At 44.1% G+C, this 17818-nt stretch overlaps 1 protein-coding gene across 1 annotated transcript in view; it reads right to left on the minus strand.

The window, feature by feature from the left end:
* The window catches only part of SCFD2 (sec1 family domain containing 2), a 628477-nt gene that overhangs the window by 581620 nt on the left and 29039 nt on the right, over positions 1-17818 (minus strand). The window contains exon 3 of the mRNA XM_068278557.1: positions 17690-17817. Coding sequence (XP_068134658.1) covers positions 17690-17817 — 128 coding nt within the window. The remainder of the gene's footprint in view (positions 1-17689; position 17818) is intronic.

The following is a 17818-nucleotide window of genomic DNA, read 5'->3' on the forward strand; positions in this document are numbered from 1 at the left end:
AGAAGACAGGGATGTTAACCGAAAGTTATAACATAGCCAAGATGGCAGCTGCGATTTTTAAATTGAAATTGAACGAAAACTATTTGGTGTAGAACGGCGATTCAGGCACCAAATGAAAGAGGAGAGTACAAGCTACAGAAAGGTATGCATCTTTAAAGAGAACCCGAGGTGGGTTTGAAGAATGTTATCTGCATACAGAGGCTGGATCTGCCTATACAGCCCAGCCTCTGTTGCTATCCCAAACCCCCCTAAGGTCCCCCTGCACTCTGCAATCCCTCATAAATCACAGCCACGCTGCTGACAAACAGCTTGTCAGAGCTGGCTGTGTTTATCTCTATAGTGTCAGTCTGCTGCTCTCCCCGCCTCCTGCAGAACTCAATTCCCCGCCTGCATCCCTTCCCTCCCTGCTGATTGGAGGGAATGGACTGGGGCAGGGACCGGAGCTATGCAGGAGGCGGGGGTGCAGGTGAGACTGACACTACAGATGTAAACACAGCCTCACAGTACGGCTGTGATTTATGAGGGATTGCAGAGTGCAGGGGGACCTTAGTGGGGTTTGGTATAGCAACAGAGGCTGGGCTGTATAGGCAGATCCCGCCTCTGTATGCAGATAACATTCTTTAAACACACCTCGGGTTCTCTTTAAAGAGAATTTGTACTCTAAAATTCTTACAATAAAAAGCATACCATTCTATTCATTACATTCTCCTGGGCCTCACTGTGCTGTTTCTGCCACTCCCTGCTGCAATCCTGGCTTGTAATTGCCAGTTTTAGGCAGTGTTTACAAACAAAAGACATGGCTGCTAACAAGCTTGTGATAGGCTCAGAGAAGCTCAGTCTGTGACTCATACAGAGCCTGGAGGGGGCGTGGAGAGGGAGTGTATAGCTTCTCCCAATCACAAGCAGAGCAGCACATTCTTGCCTGAGCCGGCAAAGCTGACAAAGGAAAGAAGATTAGATTAGATAACAGAGATACTACAGCAACTGTGCAACTAGTAAAGGCTGCAGCAAGACAGACCACATTAGAACAGGTATAGGAACTCACAGGATAGAAGAAATAAGGCTGAAAATTTTGTTACAGAGTTTCTTTAAGTACTTTGCGGTACTGGTCAGAGTCTTAAAGGCATGGCCATGAGAGGTGCTCGGAGTCCTTTTAAGTGACTAAGCTGTTTGGCTCTGAATCCAGTTACATTACTGAGTTCTCTAGGCTGAAGATTTTTTTTAAATCTGTAAATGTAGGAGGTAGGACTTGAGAGCTCCTGTATGCAAGAAACAAAAGACAGAAAATCTGAATAGCCAACAATCTGAAGAAAGTAATGAGCTGAGGACAGACACTAGAGGTAGCCCAACAGGTAGAGAGGAATTGAATTGAATGTAGGAATTTTAAGAGAGGTAGGAGGGAATCCACGAAAATGCAAGACAAATTATATACGTTTTGGAAAGCAGAGAAGAAAGTCCTTGGTCAGAGGGAGGAGTGAAGCATGAAAGACGTTGAGATGAAGATTGTGGCAAGAAATAAGGATTGTGCAAAATGAAAATGTATCTCTTGGGAGAAAACTGAGGTGAAAATGTAATTAAATAGGGTGGTTTAAGGAAAGCTGGAAAAAGTAAGATAGTCATGAACAGGAAAGAGAACAGTACAGAAAGAAGTGGCTCGGAATTCTTGTAGCCTTGTTCTAGTGCAGTGATAGCAAACCTTGGCACTCCAGCTGTGTGACTATTATAGATCATCACTAGGGATGGTCAATAGGATGTAAATCGTTCCTGAGCTCGGTCCGTTAATCAACATCCATGCAACTGGCTGCATATATAATAAGGTATAAGGTTGACAATGTCAGAAGAATAGCCCTTAAGCATTACACTATGTGATGACACTATATGAAGACAGCCACTATATGATGACAAGATGAACTTATTGTTCTTTGCAACTGCCAGCAGTGACCATGAATACCAGATCTCTATATATGGATAACCAATTTAGCATTCTGATTCACTTTGAGGGGGCAAACAGAATTGTATTTTCATACACAACTGCAATTATACAAAAATATTACTCTTCCTTATGCAGTCATTTATTACCTTGCACCTGCTATAACTTTGTTGTCATTATACTTAAGGACCTAGAGCAGGTGGTGTCAAATTTAAATACAAAGTGGGCCTAAATTGTACAGTGGGAGCTAGTCGCAGACCAACCTCAATGTCTACTGGCCACCTCCCTCCCTTACAAAGTTCCCTGGTGTTCAATGGCCCTCCCCCTCCAACCCCTATGCAGTTCCCAGGTGTCTAGTGGTCCTCCCTCCCCTATACAGTTCCCTAGTGCTTTCCCCTACCTCCCCTATATGGCTTCCCTGGTGTTCTAGGGCTTCACCTACAATATAGCTTAGCTGGTGGTCTACAGTGGGCGAAACATAATGCATAGTGGGGAAACCACTTGGGGGCCAAATTTAATGGCTCTGAGGGTCAGATTTGGTCTGCAGGCCGGAGTTTCACATGTATGATCTAGAGCAAATATAGTGATGTAGAAATCCATGTATTTTCATATGCCTTGTGTTCATTTACAAAGTGTATAAATATTTACATGCTATTTGGGCTGCTAGTGAGAGGAGCTTTTGGTTTCATTGGACTTTGATAATATTGTTTATATTCATATTAAAGGACTACTGTAGAGAGGTAGCGGAAAAAGAGTTGAACTTACCTGGGGATTCTAATGGTCCCCCGCGGACGTCCTGTGCCCGCGCAGCCACTCACCAATGCTCCGGTCCCCAATTCTGGTTCACTTCCAGAATTTGCGACTTTAAAGTCGGAAAACCACTGCACCTGCGCAGCCGCGTCCTTGCTCCCGCTGACATCACTGGGAGCATACTGCATACTGCACAGGTGCAGACCATACTGGGCCGGCGCAGGAAACTCCTGGTGACGTCAGCAGGAGCGAGGACGCTGTTGTGCAGGTGCAATGGTTTTAAAGTCGCACATTCCGGAAGTGAACCGGAGGCGATGACCGGATCATCGGTGAGTGGCTGCAAGGGCACCTGTGGGGGACCATTTGAAGCCCTAGGTATGTTCAACTCTTTTTCTCCTACCCCCCTAAAGTACTCCTTTAACTAAACATATCATTGTTCATAATCTTGCCGTGTTCCATACATTTGCATAAAAAAAACCTACATATCTCTCTCGATTTCTTTCCATCCTATAAAAATGTATTAAGCCTGTGCATTAAATCATTAGATTTGTGTGCATTAGTATGCTTTTAGGCATGCTGGTGTATTGATTTTGGCAAGCTTTCTTCAGCAATGCACATCACTTATTGCCATCTTATATTATCTTTATTTACATTTAAAAATATTTTTAATAAAATATTATTTTTTATTTATTTACATTTATCTATATTTAAAAAAAAAATAAAAAAATAAAAAACACCCACCTGTCTGCCTCCCAAAGCCTTTTTCGCTTTTGAAAACTAAGACCACAAGCAAGGAGCTCCACCACCTGGACAATACCAGGTAAAATGGTCAATGGGGTGGTACTTTTCCCAGCTTGCGTGCAAATGTAATAGTATGCAACATGGAACTGTGCCAATGAAATGCACTGCCTGTTGATTTTGATTGGCCAAATTCCAAGCTTCATATAATTTGCTTGCAAACCAGAATTTTTAGCACATCATTGACCATCTGTATTCCTGGCATGGGGGTTTTCCTCTACAATCAGGGTTTGAATACTTCCTTTGATAAAACCCCCTTGCCCGACATCAGTTGGGCTGAGGTTTTTTTAAAAAAAAAAAGCCGGGGGGGGGGGGGGGGGGGGGTCATACTGGTTCTTTACATTTTCAATAGAATTTTCAAAAATCAAAAATAAAAGGTTAAACTTAACTATCATCCTGAGATGTTTGCATGCTACTGTCTTTACAAGTGAATCATGGGTTAGAGATTGCCCAGTAAGCTCATGGTGATCCAGCACTCCTAGGGCTCCATTCACAAAAGCGTGCTAAGTGTTAGCACGCCTGTCAAAAGGCCCTTAGCACGCCTAAAGGGCTCCAAGTTGCGCTAAGTTTCGCGCGCTTAGTTATCACGTGCAAAGTTTAGCACCGCACGGAACGTCACACCGGGTGCCCCAAAAACCCTATAATGACGCACTGGGTGCGCACGAAACATCGCACGGTGCGACGATTCGGGCGCACTCGATGCAACGTTCCACGCGTACTGCACGGTGCTAACCTTTGCGCGCGATGAGTAAAAGCTGTGGGCGTGCTAACTACTTAGCACTGTAGTTAGCATGCCCAAAGCTTTTAGGCGTGCTAACTAAGTTATCACGCTTTTGTGAATCTAGGCCCTAGTGTGTAAGGGGCAGCAAAGGACTAACAAGCCTTCTTACTAAAATGCTATGCAAAACAAAAGTTTGCCTTCTTAAAACAGGAAGTTTTTGAAATTATTCAGATTGGAGTGAGCATATGATTTCTCCCACAATGCATCACTGCTGAATATGCGTAGGCCCCTTACACACTCCTAGGAGTTCTGGTCCACCATGAGCTTGCTGGGTAGTCTGTAACTCTGGGTGTGTCAAGTCCTACCCCATAGAGCCACATTAATCCATGCCATGCACTGGTGAGGATAAACCAATTTGAAACAGTCTGTATGCATGTTGGATTATTATGGCATTATCTGTACAATTAACAAGCTGAAACATCATTGCATTCCAGCGGTTCTGGAGGTGTGGTTAGCTTACAGGGACAACAAAGGATGATTTACGTATTTAGCAGTTATGCATCGTGGGAGACATCCCACGCTCACTCCAATCTGAATTATTGGCAAATAATTTCTGCCAAGGCAAACTTGTTTTCCTAGTTAATCATACAAAATAAAAATTTGCATCCATTAGGGGTAGGGAACCTACGGCTCGGGAGCCAGATATGGCTCTTTTGATGGCTACATCTGGCTCACCTACAAATCAGTAGAGTTTGATTCAGTAAGCTACACTGCTCAAGAAGCGTAGCTTAGTGTGGCAGCGCAAGTAAAATTTTCAAAGCAGGCACGCTACTGCTGTAGCATGCACTACTAAGTTACTCACGCTACCTCAAAACGAACGGCTGCTCCAGTTCCATTCTGGACCCTGTCAGGCCCAGTAACTTTGTAAGACAAGATCCCCTCATTTTGGCTCAATAGGCTGCTTGTCAAGTGACAGGCAGCCTACTGGGCCAATCAAAGTGCGGGGATCTTGCCCTACAATGTGAATCAACCCCCCAGTCAGCTAGCTAATTGTACAAGCTGTTAGGCCCAGTGCACACCAAAACCGCTAGCAGATCCACAAAACGCTAGCGGATTTTGTTGTGGATTGCAGATATTTGGCGCAGTGCACACCGAGTGGATTTGGATGCGATCCGCCGGCTGCATCCGCCTGTTAATCCGCTTGGCTATTGTATTTGAATGGGCGGGTGCACACCAGTTATTTGAGGTTTTTAGCAAACCGCAAACATGCAGCAGGAGGCACGTTTGCGGTTTGCTAAAAACCTCAAATCGCCGGTGTGCACCCGCCCATTCAAATACAATAGCCAAGTGGATTTTCAGGCAGATGCGGCCGGCAGATCCGCTCGGTGTGCACTGGGCCTTAGTCGGTAATTCTCCTGTCTGGCTCTCGGGGAAATTGCTGATGTTGCTGAAATCCAAGAGAAGCTGAAGACGTGTCTGACACTTTCGCTGCCTGGTGGATCAACTGCATACACATCACCATGGCAACAGGGACGTGAGCGCTACTGTCCCAGTTTGAAACATATTGTATGACTCTCATGGAATTACATTTTAAAATATGTGGCGTTAATGGCTCTCAGCCAAAAAAGGTTCCTGACCCCTGCATTAAGCCTACCTCTAGCTCTTAATGGTAACAATAGTTGCATTTAAATCAGGCCCCATATGAAATAAATATTTAACTCAATCTGGCCTTAATTGACATTTTGTCTTGTGTTTCCAGAACCTGGTGGACTAACAACCTCACCATAAGTATCCATATAAACAATATGTAGAAAGTAGGTGGAGTTTACTAGTAGAGTTCTATAAGGTAACAGCATTGGCCAACATGAGAAAACAAGATCCTTTAATGGCTATGTCTAAAATAACAAGTCCCTACAAAACAGCTAATGCAGAAAACCTGAAAATTTCCAGACATGTTTAGTTAACAAGACCGTCTTTGTTTTGCCTTGGTTTTTGTAGACAAGTATGGAAATATTTGAAAGGAGATTAAAAGGAGGATTTTGCCACATGAAAGGTATTCCTCGCTGTGCTGTGCTAGCATCGGTTTCTTCACAGAAAACGTGGATCTAATGCTAACGCAATTAGATGCTAGAGAACAAGACGGACTAAAACGCCAACACTTTTCTATTAGGCACAGAATATTCTGAGAACATAAAATTCTAAGAACAGAAGCTGCCAATTAAAGCTGGGGCAACCTCATTCTATTCACCAGTAGCAGAAATCAGGGGGTTAAACCTCTTTTTTCATAGGGATATTTCAGGTACGTTCCTCAAATAGATAACATTGTAATAGGAACATTTTCAACCTGTCCGGAGAACGTGTAGAAATTTTCAAGCAAAAATTCAGCTAGTGTTGCCATAATATACATGAACATACCATATTTATTTTTTTTTAAACCCAAGATCAAGTTTATTGAAAAACCGGATAAATATACAACATTGTCGGTGGAGGCAACATACCATATTGTTAAAGGTTATTATGCTGTAGCATATATTTTAGAGCAGAGAGGAAGTTCTGAGTTCAGGTCCGCTTTAACCTCCCTGGCATTATCATTATTTCCAGATTTAGGGTCTAAAAGGCATGCAATTTTTTCACAATCTTTTAGACCCTAAAAACAAGAAAAAAACATCACAGTGAGATCTGCAACTCATGCATATAACTCAATCAGGCACAGGATTACCGCTCTGAGCTGTGGATTTCCATCCCAAGCCTGATTCCTGATTACCACTGAGGAGGTTAAGACCATTGGGGGAAAAGTCCCAGCATCTTATGGTCCAAAGGTGTCCCCCTGTGCCCCCTACCCCTCTCTCCCCATGTCCCATCTGTCCCCCCTGTGGCCTCCTTTGCCCCCTACCCCTCTCTCCCCATGTCCCATCTGTCCCCCCTGTGGCCTCCTTTGCCCCCTACCCCTCTCTCCCCATGTCCCATCTTTCCCCCCTGTGGCCTCCTTTGCCCCCTACCCCTCTCTCCCCATGTCCCATCTGTCCCCCCCTGTGGCCTCCTTTGCCCCCTACCCCTCTCTCCCCATGTCCCATCTGTCCCCCCTGTGGCCTCCTTTGCCCCCTACCCCTCTCTCCCCATGTCCCATCTGTCCCCCCTGTGGCCTCCTTTGCCCCCTACCCCTCTCTCCCCATGTCCCATCTGTCCCCCCTGTGGCCTCCTTTGCCCCCTACCCCTCTCTCCCCATGTCCCATCTGTCCCCCCTGTGGCCTTCTTTGCCCCCTACCCCTCTCTCCCCATGTCCCATCTGTCCCCCCTGTGGCCTCCTTTGCCCCCTACCCCTCTTTCCCCATGTCCCATCTGTCCCCCCTGTGGCCTCCTTTGCCCCCTACCCCTCTCTCCCCATGTCCCATCTGTCCCCCTTGTGGACTCCTTTGCCCGCACCTCCCCACCTGTGTCTCTCCTGCCCTCCTGTGCCTCCGTCTCTTCTGTCCCATGCCCATCTAGTAGATTATATACTTACTCATCGGCTTGAAGAATGGTAGGAGTGGAGTCCCAGGATGAGCTGCTGAGCAGAGCGGATGAGACCAAAAGATTAATCCCTCTCAGATAAGAGAGGAACCAATTCCTCCCACACACCAGGCATTGATTTTTTATAGATTTCAGGATGAAATCGCATTAAATCTATATCAAACCACGTTGTTGCACTGTTCGATGCAGCACAACGCTATGCACCATCGATTTGCCAACTGCTCCCAACCCGCTGCCAATTTATATCTTCTCTCGGGGTGATCGATCGATTTGATTGATTTTTGGTTGAAGTCTATCTAATTATTGCTTGGCCTGGCATGCTGGTGTATCCATTTCTAGGAGATTCAAACAGAGCGTTCAAATCTGCCAGGAATCAACAGAAACAATAAGTGCATGGCCACCTTTAGGCTCTTTTCAGCAGTGACACAGTGATTAAAAATCTGACTGTTCAGTTTGGTTCCACTCATTGTAGATGATCTCTGCTACCATAATAGATCAACTCTGTTCAATTCCTGCACCAATAACACATGACAGAAAGTCAGGTAAAATCTCACTACAAGTGACTGCAATAGCACAAAAATAATACAACACAGTGGCCTCAATTTACTGAGCATTACTACATTCATCAATGCAGAAAACAGCTGATTTTACCAATCACCTTGCTAAAATGCTAATTCACTAAACGTATTACCGCACTGAAAAGTAAAATCGCCGACTTGTGCGGCAAATACCTCAAGAAATGTTCATGAAATTGCAATTCACAAAGATTAAAACATTCGGTAAATCAAGCAAAAGTGTTTGGTATTTACCTCCAGCTCTGACCAGCCAATAAGTCACACTATCCATGTGGTAACATAGACAGCAATATAGGCAGAGCCAAACAGCCCTGCTTCTCCCCCCATTTGGTCCGATACTCTGGAGAGCGGTACTTCAGAACGCAGAGCAGGGGGAGGAGACATTTTAAAATGCTTTTCTGTATCCTTTTAGGTGTGAATATCTGTATACTGATATACAGAAGAGCTCCCTCTGGTGGTTGCAGCACATCTAAAGGGATGCCGGCAATGCACTTGACAAAAAAAACCCTGACTTTTGCACAGACTCACAGTTTCCTGCCTGACCTGCTCCAAAGCAGAGCTTAAGTGAATTGAAGAATGTTTTTTGGTAAATTATGCATGCAAAAAATCTTAGTGAATTTGGGGAAAACAAATGTTTAAAATACAGAATGCGGTATTTTACCGAACTTCCCTTAGTGAATTGAGGCCAGTAAGAGGCTCTTCTGTAGACTATACAAATCCCCAAAACGAATATGGCTAAGGTGACAGTGTAAGATCACCTTTTAATCAGGAAGCAAAACATTGTTAGAACATGAAACATTTTACATCCATAATTAATGTTACTATATTCAGTCTCTCTGGAATAAATAAAAAAGATCAAAGCATTTTATCCATAATCAAACTATCTATCTAAAAGCTGACTGTGCATTTGCAGCCTATAATAAATAAGACTGATGGAAAGTTCAGCACTGTTAGATGACAGCACAGCACTGACTGCAGAATGAACATCCTACTGCCGAGTATGGACTCCTCCTGTGCCATGATAAAGACCTCACTTGGCAGCTGTGGGCAGGATGGCAAAATGAAACCAGCTCTTCCAGCTACCCTGGTGGTCCACCCACACTCCATTTCAGTGTAGAATTTGGCAGCTCTACTGTGATCTACGTGCTGTGATCTGGCAAAAGATGTGCTGCTGCCTATACCAGGAACATGGCTTTCCAAAACACACGACACAGTGCCCTGGCGCCAGCCTCCTGCCCAGCTGCTTTTCAAATTAAACAGTTACCAGCCGTCTGCATTTACTTATTTGGAAGAGGTTCTAGCCAGGTACTTTTATGAAAGCAGAATTCCAGCTTATATTGCTTTGCAATACACAGCATAAAAGTTTAGTACTTTGAAAAACACAGCATAAAAATCATAAACCTATCACTTAGCAAAACTTGTATTATTAATGCTCTAGTTCTGCCACCCATTTTTCTCTGCATGCAATAGTAAATTTGCATTAATGAGTAACACACACATTTCTGTGCATTCCAAGGCAGGACTTTTTGCCATAAAGAAGCTGAAAGTACCCATGTAGCTGCTGGCAAGCTGAGTGCATTAGCTCATTACTGCCAGCTGTTGCAGCATAAACCTGATCTAACCACCCTCTTCCCACTGCTAGCAGAGATTAAGGGTGGTTAGCAGTGCCATATTATGAGCCATGTGTACCTTCATCACTCTGCTCTACATGCAACAAGAAGCCATCTCTCACTTATCTTTAAATCTGAGATGAATGGAGAAAAGGATGTACCATATTTTTCAGACTATAAGACGCTCCTGACCATGAGACACTAATAGGTTTAGAGGACAAAGAACAGGGAAAAAAATATAGTAAACATGGTGCGTCCACACGGTGCAGGGGTGTCTTGTGGATATACTCCCACCAATTATTATGTTCCCCTTGTAGCGCTTGTGTCCCCCATGTGTCCGCCTCTGTCCCCCTTGTGTCTCCTATGTGTCCGCCTCTATCCCCCTTATGTCTTCTATGTGTCCGCCTCTGTCCCTCTTGTGGCTCCTATGTGTCCGCCTCTATATCCCCTTGTGCCCTCTTCCATTGCCCTTTGTGTAGTCCTGTGCCCTCTATTGTCCCCTTGTGTCCTCCTCTGTGCCCCATTCTGTGCTCTATTGTCCTCATTATTTATTCTGTTGTGGCTCTTTGTGCATTCGGTGTTCTCTATTGTCCCCTGGTGTCCTCTGCCGTACCTCTCTGCGTCCTTCTGTATTCTCTATTGTCTCCCTTGTGTCCTCCTCCATGCCCCCTTGTGTCCTGTGTCATCCTCCTCCGTCCCCCTTTGTATCCCCATGTGTTCTCGTTTGTCCCATGTCCTCTTCTGTCCTTTTTTGAGTCTCCGTGTCCTCATTTGTCAAGGAAGTCCATCAGAATTCAGAGAGCTACTGGAGCTAAGACTAACCCCTTTAGTGTTGGAGGTGTGAGACTGTATAATACGCACCTTTTCCACTAGATAGATGTGGAGCCATCTCATACTGAATCACTTGAGAGTGACCCAGTGTCTGCATGTTCTTGGAAGCCTGATCAGTAAATTGCGCCCACCCTTCTTCCCTCAGTAAGCTGGCTTCACTTGCCATTTCTAGTTTATATGGTAATAGAAACTGCAAACGGGAATATAAACTGCAGAGACCATTACCGATGCAAAAAAAGATTATTCTAAAAAAAGTCAGGAAAAATGTTCCACGGCCGACTCGTCCACGATATGGAAATCTCTACATGAAATTACCAACTACAGAAAGAAATCTCAACAACCACCACACAACCTGCAGCTTGCAAATGAGTTGAATGCACTTTATTGCAGGTTTGACACTACCAACAAAAGTCTCACACACCAAGTCAATTTGCATAATTTGCATCTCTGCAACAGGCAAACTGAGCACTCCTCCAGCCAGCCAACGTCTCCACCCCCTGCAGTGCCTCAGCATCTACACAACACAGGAGGCCAGACACAATCTGCTAACCTGTCCCCAGATGTGCATGCTCTACCAATATGCCAATCAGATGTAAACAAACTCTTCAAAAGACAGAATACAAATAAATCGCCTCGACCAGACTCTGTAACTGCAAAATGTCTGAAACTCTGTGCCGATCAATTAGCACCTGTATTCACAGACATATTCAAATCATCTCTTGAACTCTCAATTGTCCCTGCCTGTTTTAAAAGCTCCTAAAACCTACATGCTTAAACGATTACAAGCCTGTTGCCCTGACATCATTGGTTATAAAAGCATTCGAAAAACTGATAATGGCTTATCTGAAATCCATCACAGATCTACTGCTGGACTCTCTGCAATTTGCCTACAGGCCTAATACAGGGAGTGCAGAATTATTAGGCAAGTTGTATTTTTGAGGAATCATTTTATTATTGAACAACAACCATGTTCTCAATGAACCCAAAAAAACTCATTAATATCAAAGCTGAATATTTTTAAAAGTAGTCTTTAGTTTGTTTTTAGTTTTAGCTAATATAGGGGGATATCTGTGTGTGCAGGTGACTATTACTGTGCATAATTATTAGGCAACTTAACAAAAAACAAATATATATCCATTTCAATTATTTATTTTTACCAGTGAAACCAATATAACATCTCAACATTCACAAATATACATTTCTGACATTCAAAAACAAAACAAAAACAAATCAGTGACCAATATAGCCACCTTTCTCTGCAAGGACACTCAAAAGCCTGCCATCCATGGATTCTGTCAGTGTTTTGATCTGTTCACCATTAACATTGCGTGCAGCAGCAACCACAGCCTCCCAGACACTGTTCAGCGAGGTGTACTGTTTTCCCTCCTTGTAAATCTCACATTTTATGATGGACCACAGGTTCTCAATGGGGTTCAGATCAGGTGAACAAGGAGGCCATGTCATTAGTTTTTCTTCCTTTACACCCTTTCTTGCCAGCCACGCTGTGGAGTACTTGGACACGTGTGATGGAGCATTGTCCAGCATGAAAATCATGTTTTTCTTGTAGGATGCAGACTTCTTCCTGTACCACTGCTTGAAGAAGATGTCTTCCAGAAACTGGCAGTAGGACTGGGAGTTGAGCTTGACTCCATCCTCAACCCGAAAAGGCCCCACAAACTCATCTTTGATGATACCAGCCCAAACCAGTACTCCACCTCAACTTTGCTGGTGTCTGAGTCAGACTGGAGCTCTCTGCCCTTTACCAATCCAGCCACGGGCCCATCCATCTGGCCCATCAAGACTCACTCTCATTTCATCAGTCCATAAAACTTTAGAAAAATCAGTCTTGAGATATTTCTTGGCCCAGTCTTGACGTTTCAGCTTGTGTGTCTTGTTCAGTGGTGGTCGTCTTTCAGCCTTTCTTACCTTGGCCATGTCTCTGAGTATTGCACACCTTGTGCTTTTGGGCACTCCAGTGATGTTGCAGCTCTGAAATATGGCCAAACTGGTGGCATGTGGCATCTTGGCAGCTGCACGCTTGAGTTTTCTCAGTTCATGGGCAGTTATTTTGCACCTTGGTTTTTCCACACGCTTCTTGCGACACTGTTGACTATTTTGAATGAAACGCTTGATTGTTCGATGATCACGCTTCAGAAGCTTTGCAATTTTAAGAGTGCTGCATCCCTCTACAAGATATCTCACTATTTTTGACTTTTCTGAGCCTGTCAAGTCCTTCTTTTGACCCATTTTGCCAAAGGAAAGGAAGTTGACTAATAATTATGCACACCTGATATAGGGTGTTGATGTCATTAGATCACACCCCTTCTACATACAGAGATGCACATCACCTAATATGCTTAATTGGTAGTAGTCTTTCGAGCCTATACAGCTTGGAGTAAGACAACATGCATAAAGAGGATGATGTGGTCAAAATACTAATTTGCCTAATAATTCTGCACTCCCTGTAGATCCGCAGATGACGCCGTTAACATGTGTATGCATTATGTACTACAGCATCTAGACACCCTAGGAACCTATACCAGGATTTTATTCAAAGATTTCAGCTCTGCATTTAATACCATAATTCCATCACTGCTACACAGCAAACTCTCCCAGCTACACATACCTGAATCCATCTGCAAATGAATAACCAATTTCTTAACCGACAGGAGACAGCAGGTTAGACTTGGGAAACACACATCAAGCTCTCTGACAGTCAGTACTGGTGCACCCCAAAGCTGTGTGCTTTCCCCACTGCTCTTCTCACTTTATACCAATGACTGCATATCCACAGATCCATCTGTTAAGGTTCTGAAGTTTGCAGATGACACAACAATAGTTTGTCTCATACAAAACGGGGACGAGTCTGCATACAGGCATGTAGTGGGACAGCTTTCCTCCTGGTGCAGCAGCAACAACTTGGAACTAAATGTTCTCAAAACCATGGAGATGATAATAGACTTTAGGAGATCTCCCCCCCAGCACCTCCCCTTAACCATAAATGGATCCACAATAACTCAGGTAGAGTCATTCAAGTTTCTTGGGTCCACAATCTCAAACAACCTAAAATGGGATAACAATACGGCCACTATTGTCAAGAAAGCACAGCAGAGGATGTATCATCTACGGCAGCTGAAAAAGTTTGGCCTACCTAAAAATCTAATGGTGCAGTTCTACACTGCAACCATCGAATCCACCATGACATCATCTATGACTCTATGGTTCGGCTTCTGCTTAGCATTAAAAAAGGGGAGGCTGCAGCACATCATCCGAACAGCGGAAAGGATAATTAGCTGTAGCGTACCTTCTCTGCAGGATCTTCACGCGAGCAGGTGCAGAAAGAGAGCGACCAAAATTTCCTCTGACCCCTCTCACCCAGCTCACTCCATCTTCCAGCGCAAGCCTTCAGGAGTAAGATTCCGGTCAATCGCAACTAAAATCTCCAGACACAGGAACAGCTTTTTTCCTCAGGCGGTAGCCATACTTAATGCTGAACCACGCTGGAGCTGCTAGGACTTGAAAGTAATCAGCACAGAACTGAAATTGAACAATTCTCACCTTGCTTACTGCCACTATACTCACATACTTGACTCGTAATATACATACTGTCTGTCCTTGTATTGTTTTTGTTTGTGTTTGCGTTTGTTAAGCAACTGCCAAGACAAATTCCTTGTTAGTGCAAACTTACTTGGCGAAATAAATTGGTTCTGATTCTGATAGTGACATACTGTAATTAATTAGATGACACTGATTTAAAGACAGTTGACTAAAGGAGCATCATAGGAAGAGAGAAGCAGCCACAATTTACAACTTAGGCCTGCATCTCACTACATGGATGGTTGGACATGGGGGTCACGTTAAGGGTACCTTTGCTGAAGAGTGAGAATAACATTATTTACAGTACAGCACATGAAAATAATTATACCTAATATTTTAGTATTAAAAAATCTGGCAGTTGTAAGAACTGATATAAGTTCCACTTATCTGATAACAAGTACTGCAATCAAGTAGAGAAAATTCATATCAATAGAATTTAAGAATACAATATATTGGCTACTCATAGTAATTCTACCACATAATACATTAAATATTCCTCAAACATTTGCTGTTTTGCAAACTGGCTTTCCCCTTCATGATTTCTCCTGAACCCTTTAATCCAGGTGGCAAAACACACAAGGAGCTCTCATTCCGGATGGTAAAGATCTCCCTGCTGACACACAGGCAAGCTGCATGGAAGGAGAAGACAAGTCCTCCCTAGAGTCCAAATCCTCTAGTTTCTATAGCTTCCCGCACAAGTTTCTTATATCCGCAAACACATGGAACTACAAAAGAACGTTTTATGAGAATGCCTTGCTTGCACATTCCATCAAGATCAATTTGCACTTACAGCGCACTTTCTCTCTGTACACCCATTAAAAATGTTTTAGTGAAGTTGAGTCATATGATGATGGTAAAACACATGGACAGCTGATATGTAAAACCTGATTACAATCCAAATCAGATAAAGAGGTGTTACCAGAACGTTATTTGTGCATTAGTACAGCACCTTTGCAACCTCTTTTGCAACTATTTTCAGATATTGCTCAATGCTTCCAATTTTTACAACTCACACAAATAGCCAACACATTGCAACTTCACAGACATGACCATATACTTCTTTTTTCTTCCATAAAGATCTCCCATTAAAGTAGGCCTGTAGCGTTAAGGGAGGCAAGACTTATACTTACCACAGTACAGGGAAGACTTTAGATCCTCCAGAAGTATTTCATGTCCTCCTGCAGACCACCACTGGATGCGGGGACCACCTGGAAGCTCGCAGCCATGTTCCCTTACGTGAACAAGTCAGCCATGCAGCACAGAAAGGCAGCAGCTGAGGCTCAGTGGAAAAAGTCAAGGCTGTCCGGCTCCGGTTTAGTATATTTTTTCCCCTGGTCTTTGTCCTCAAAACCTAGGTGCATGTTGTATTAAGGAGCGGCTTATAGTCCAAAAATACAGTAACTGTTCTCCTTTCCATGCTACCACCTTTTTAAACACACCTTCACTGTCCTTTGAAAGCAGGCTTTGGGACCCTGTTTCATGTGATTATTTCAAGCAGGGTAGTTTCTAAGCTAAATTGCTCACAGGGTGAGGTTGCAGAAACTGCACCCCCCCCCCCCCCTTCAAACCTTTCTTATGTTTGAGGCACTTTTGCCTCCTCACAATAATGTCTGAAGGGAAAGAGAAGCATTTAATGTGTGTTTCCTTCTTTTGTCATCACCCCCCCCCCCCCAGGTGTGCATAAGTATAGGCAGCCAGATGTGTAGCCCCTTCCCCTCAGTATTGGTGGCCAGATGTCTCCCTAATGTAAGTGGCCAGATGGCCCCTTAGAATAGGTCCCCCCAGATGATGGAGATTCACCCCCATTACAGAAATTCGGCGCAGAACTTCCGGTGTCCATATGCAATAGAGGTCCACGCCCCGCCAGGCTTCTCTGTCTGCAGCACCGCTCATGCTCTACAAACCGGAAGTAGAGTGAGCGGCTCTGCATATAGAAAAGCTCAACGGGGCGTAAAGTTCTATTGCATGGACACCGGAGGACGTGAGCCTTAACTTTGTGTTCCCAGCCCGCTATGCCAAAATTATTTTCTGCAATGATGAGCACAGAAGGGGGGCCCGAGGAGAGGGTGGGAATCAGCCCTCCTTCACTTCTTTCCCAGCTGTGTGTGCTCGCTAATCTTGTATCCTGCTCTGTGCAACGGGCTGACACATGCCTCGTCAACCCATAGAAATGGGTCTGATTCTAAGTACAGTGTTGAGGTGGTGCAGCATAAAATTTGCAATGAGACCTGTGGCTCTGTATCTATGCTACTGGGTGGCAGCATTGCAGTTAGCTTACAAATGTTATAGCGTTAGACCAGGTGCCTGACATACTGGAAGAATAGACTGTATGATGTAGGCAATTATGGAGCATGGCCCATTCAGAACATTGGATGCCGCCATAGACCACAATGTAAAGTGCAGTTATGGCAGTGTCTACTTTGTAACTTTGGCACCGGGTTCAAACTCCATCTTAGCGATGACAGCAGCGAAGGAGGTAATTTGGGTCTTAGGGTTCAGAAAATATAAAGCTGAACTCCGGACAGCGGCACCAGCAGTGAGCACTAAAAAGCGCATTAAATTTGGCTACCATGTAATTGATCTTTGGATAATGGCGGAGATTGCGGCAGAGGTGAGCTCAGAGTTCTTTGGGCGTTCGTGTTTGGACTGGCTTTGGCATGCCACTACTGCTACGAAGTAGATGGGATATTTGTGTTAGAAGTAGTTTAGCGTTAGGGCTCTTTCACACTGGGGGCGGTGCGGTGCATCAAAATGACGCACTGCTACCACTGCCTAATGCAACCTTATGGGGAAGTTCATACTTCCCACGTTACGGTACACCAGAAGTCCCTAATCTAACGCTAGTGCAGAATTTTTACAATACGCTTATGTGCACTTCCTCATACCCCGAAACAGTAAGTGACTGCAAGTGCAAGTCACTTCCTGCTTGGCTGGTGCCCAGACAGGGATCACCGCGTACTAACACGGCATTCCTTGAAGGGCTGTTTAAGGCAGTGCAATGCATCTGCACTGCATCGCTGCCACCAATTTGCAGTGTGAAACTGGCCTCAGTAGTAGGTGGGGGAGGAGGGGGGGTTACTGCTAACAGTAGGTGGGAAAAGCTTGGCGTGAGAGATAGGTCAGTGAAGCCGATAGTTGAATATAGGCGAGATTACCAATATTCTAACTATCAGTTTACATTTCATCTAGCACCAATATTACATGTGTGCTAGACCGTCATCTTCTTCCTGAAACAACTTATTTAACTTATGGGTCAAATAGGTCTTTCCATATCTTTGTTCAAACTAAGTACACCAAATCAGTCTTATCGATCATTTATGAACCAATAATTCAGGTAAAAACCTGCCATGTAATACAACCTACTCACCCATGCTCATCTTTATTGGAAGTTTCTCTCTGCTGGCTGCATCTACTAGATATCGTTTCACCTCCATCACTGCTTCCTTCTGCTTCATATTCATCATGGACTCCCACAGAGATTTGGCAGCAGCATCCC

The sequence above is a fragment of the Hyperolius riggenbachi genome, chromosome 1 (genome assembly GCF_040937935.1).
Source record: "Hyperolius riggenbachi isolate aHypRig1 chromosome 1, aHypRig1.pri, whole genome shotgun sequence".
NCBI classification, from domain to species: Eukaryota; Metazoa; Chordata; class Amphibia; order Anura; family Hyperoliidae; genus Hyperolius; species Hyperolius riggenbachi.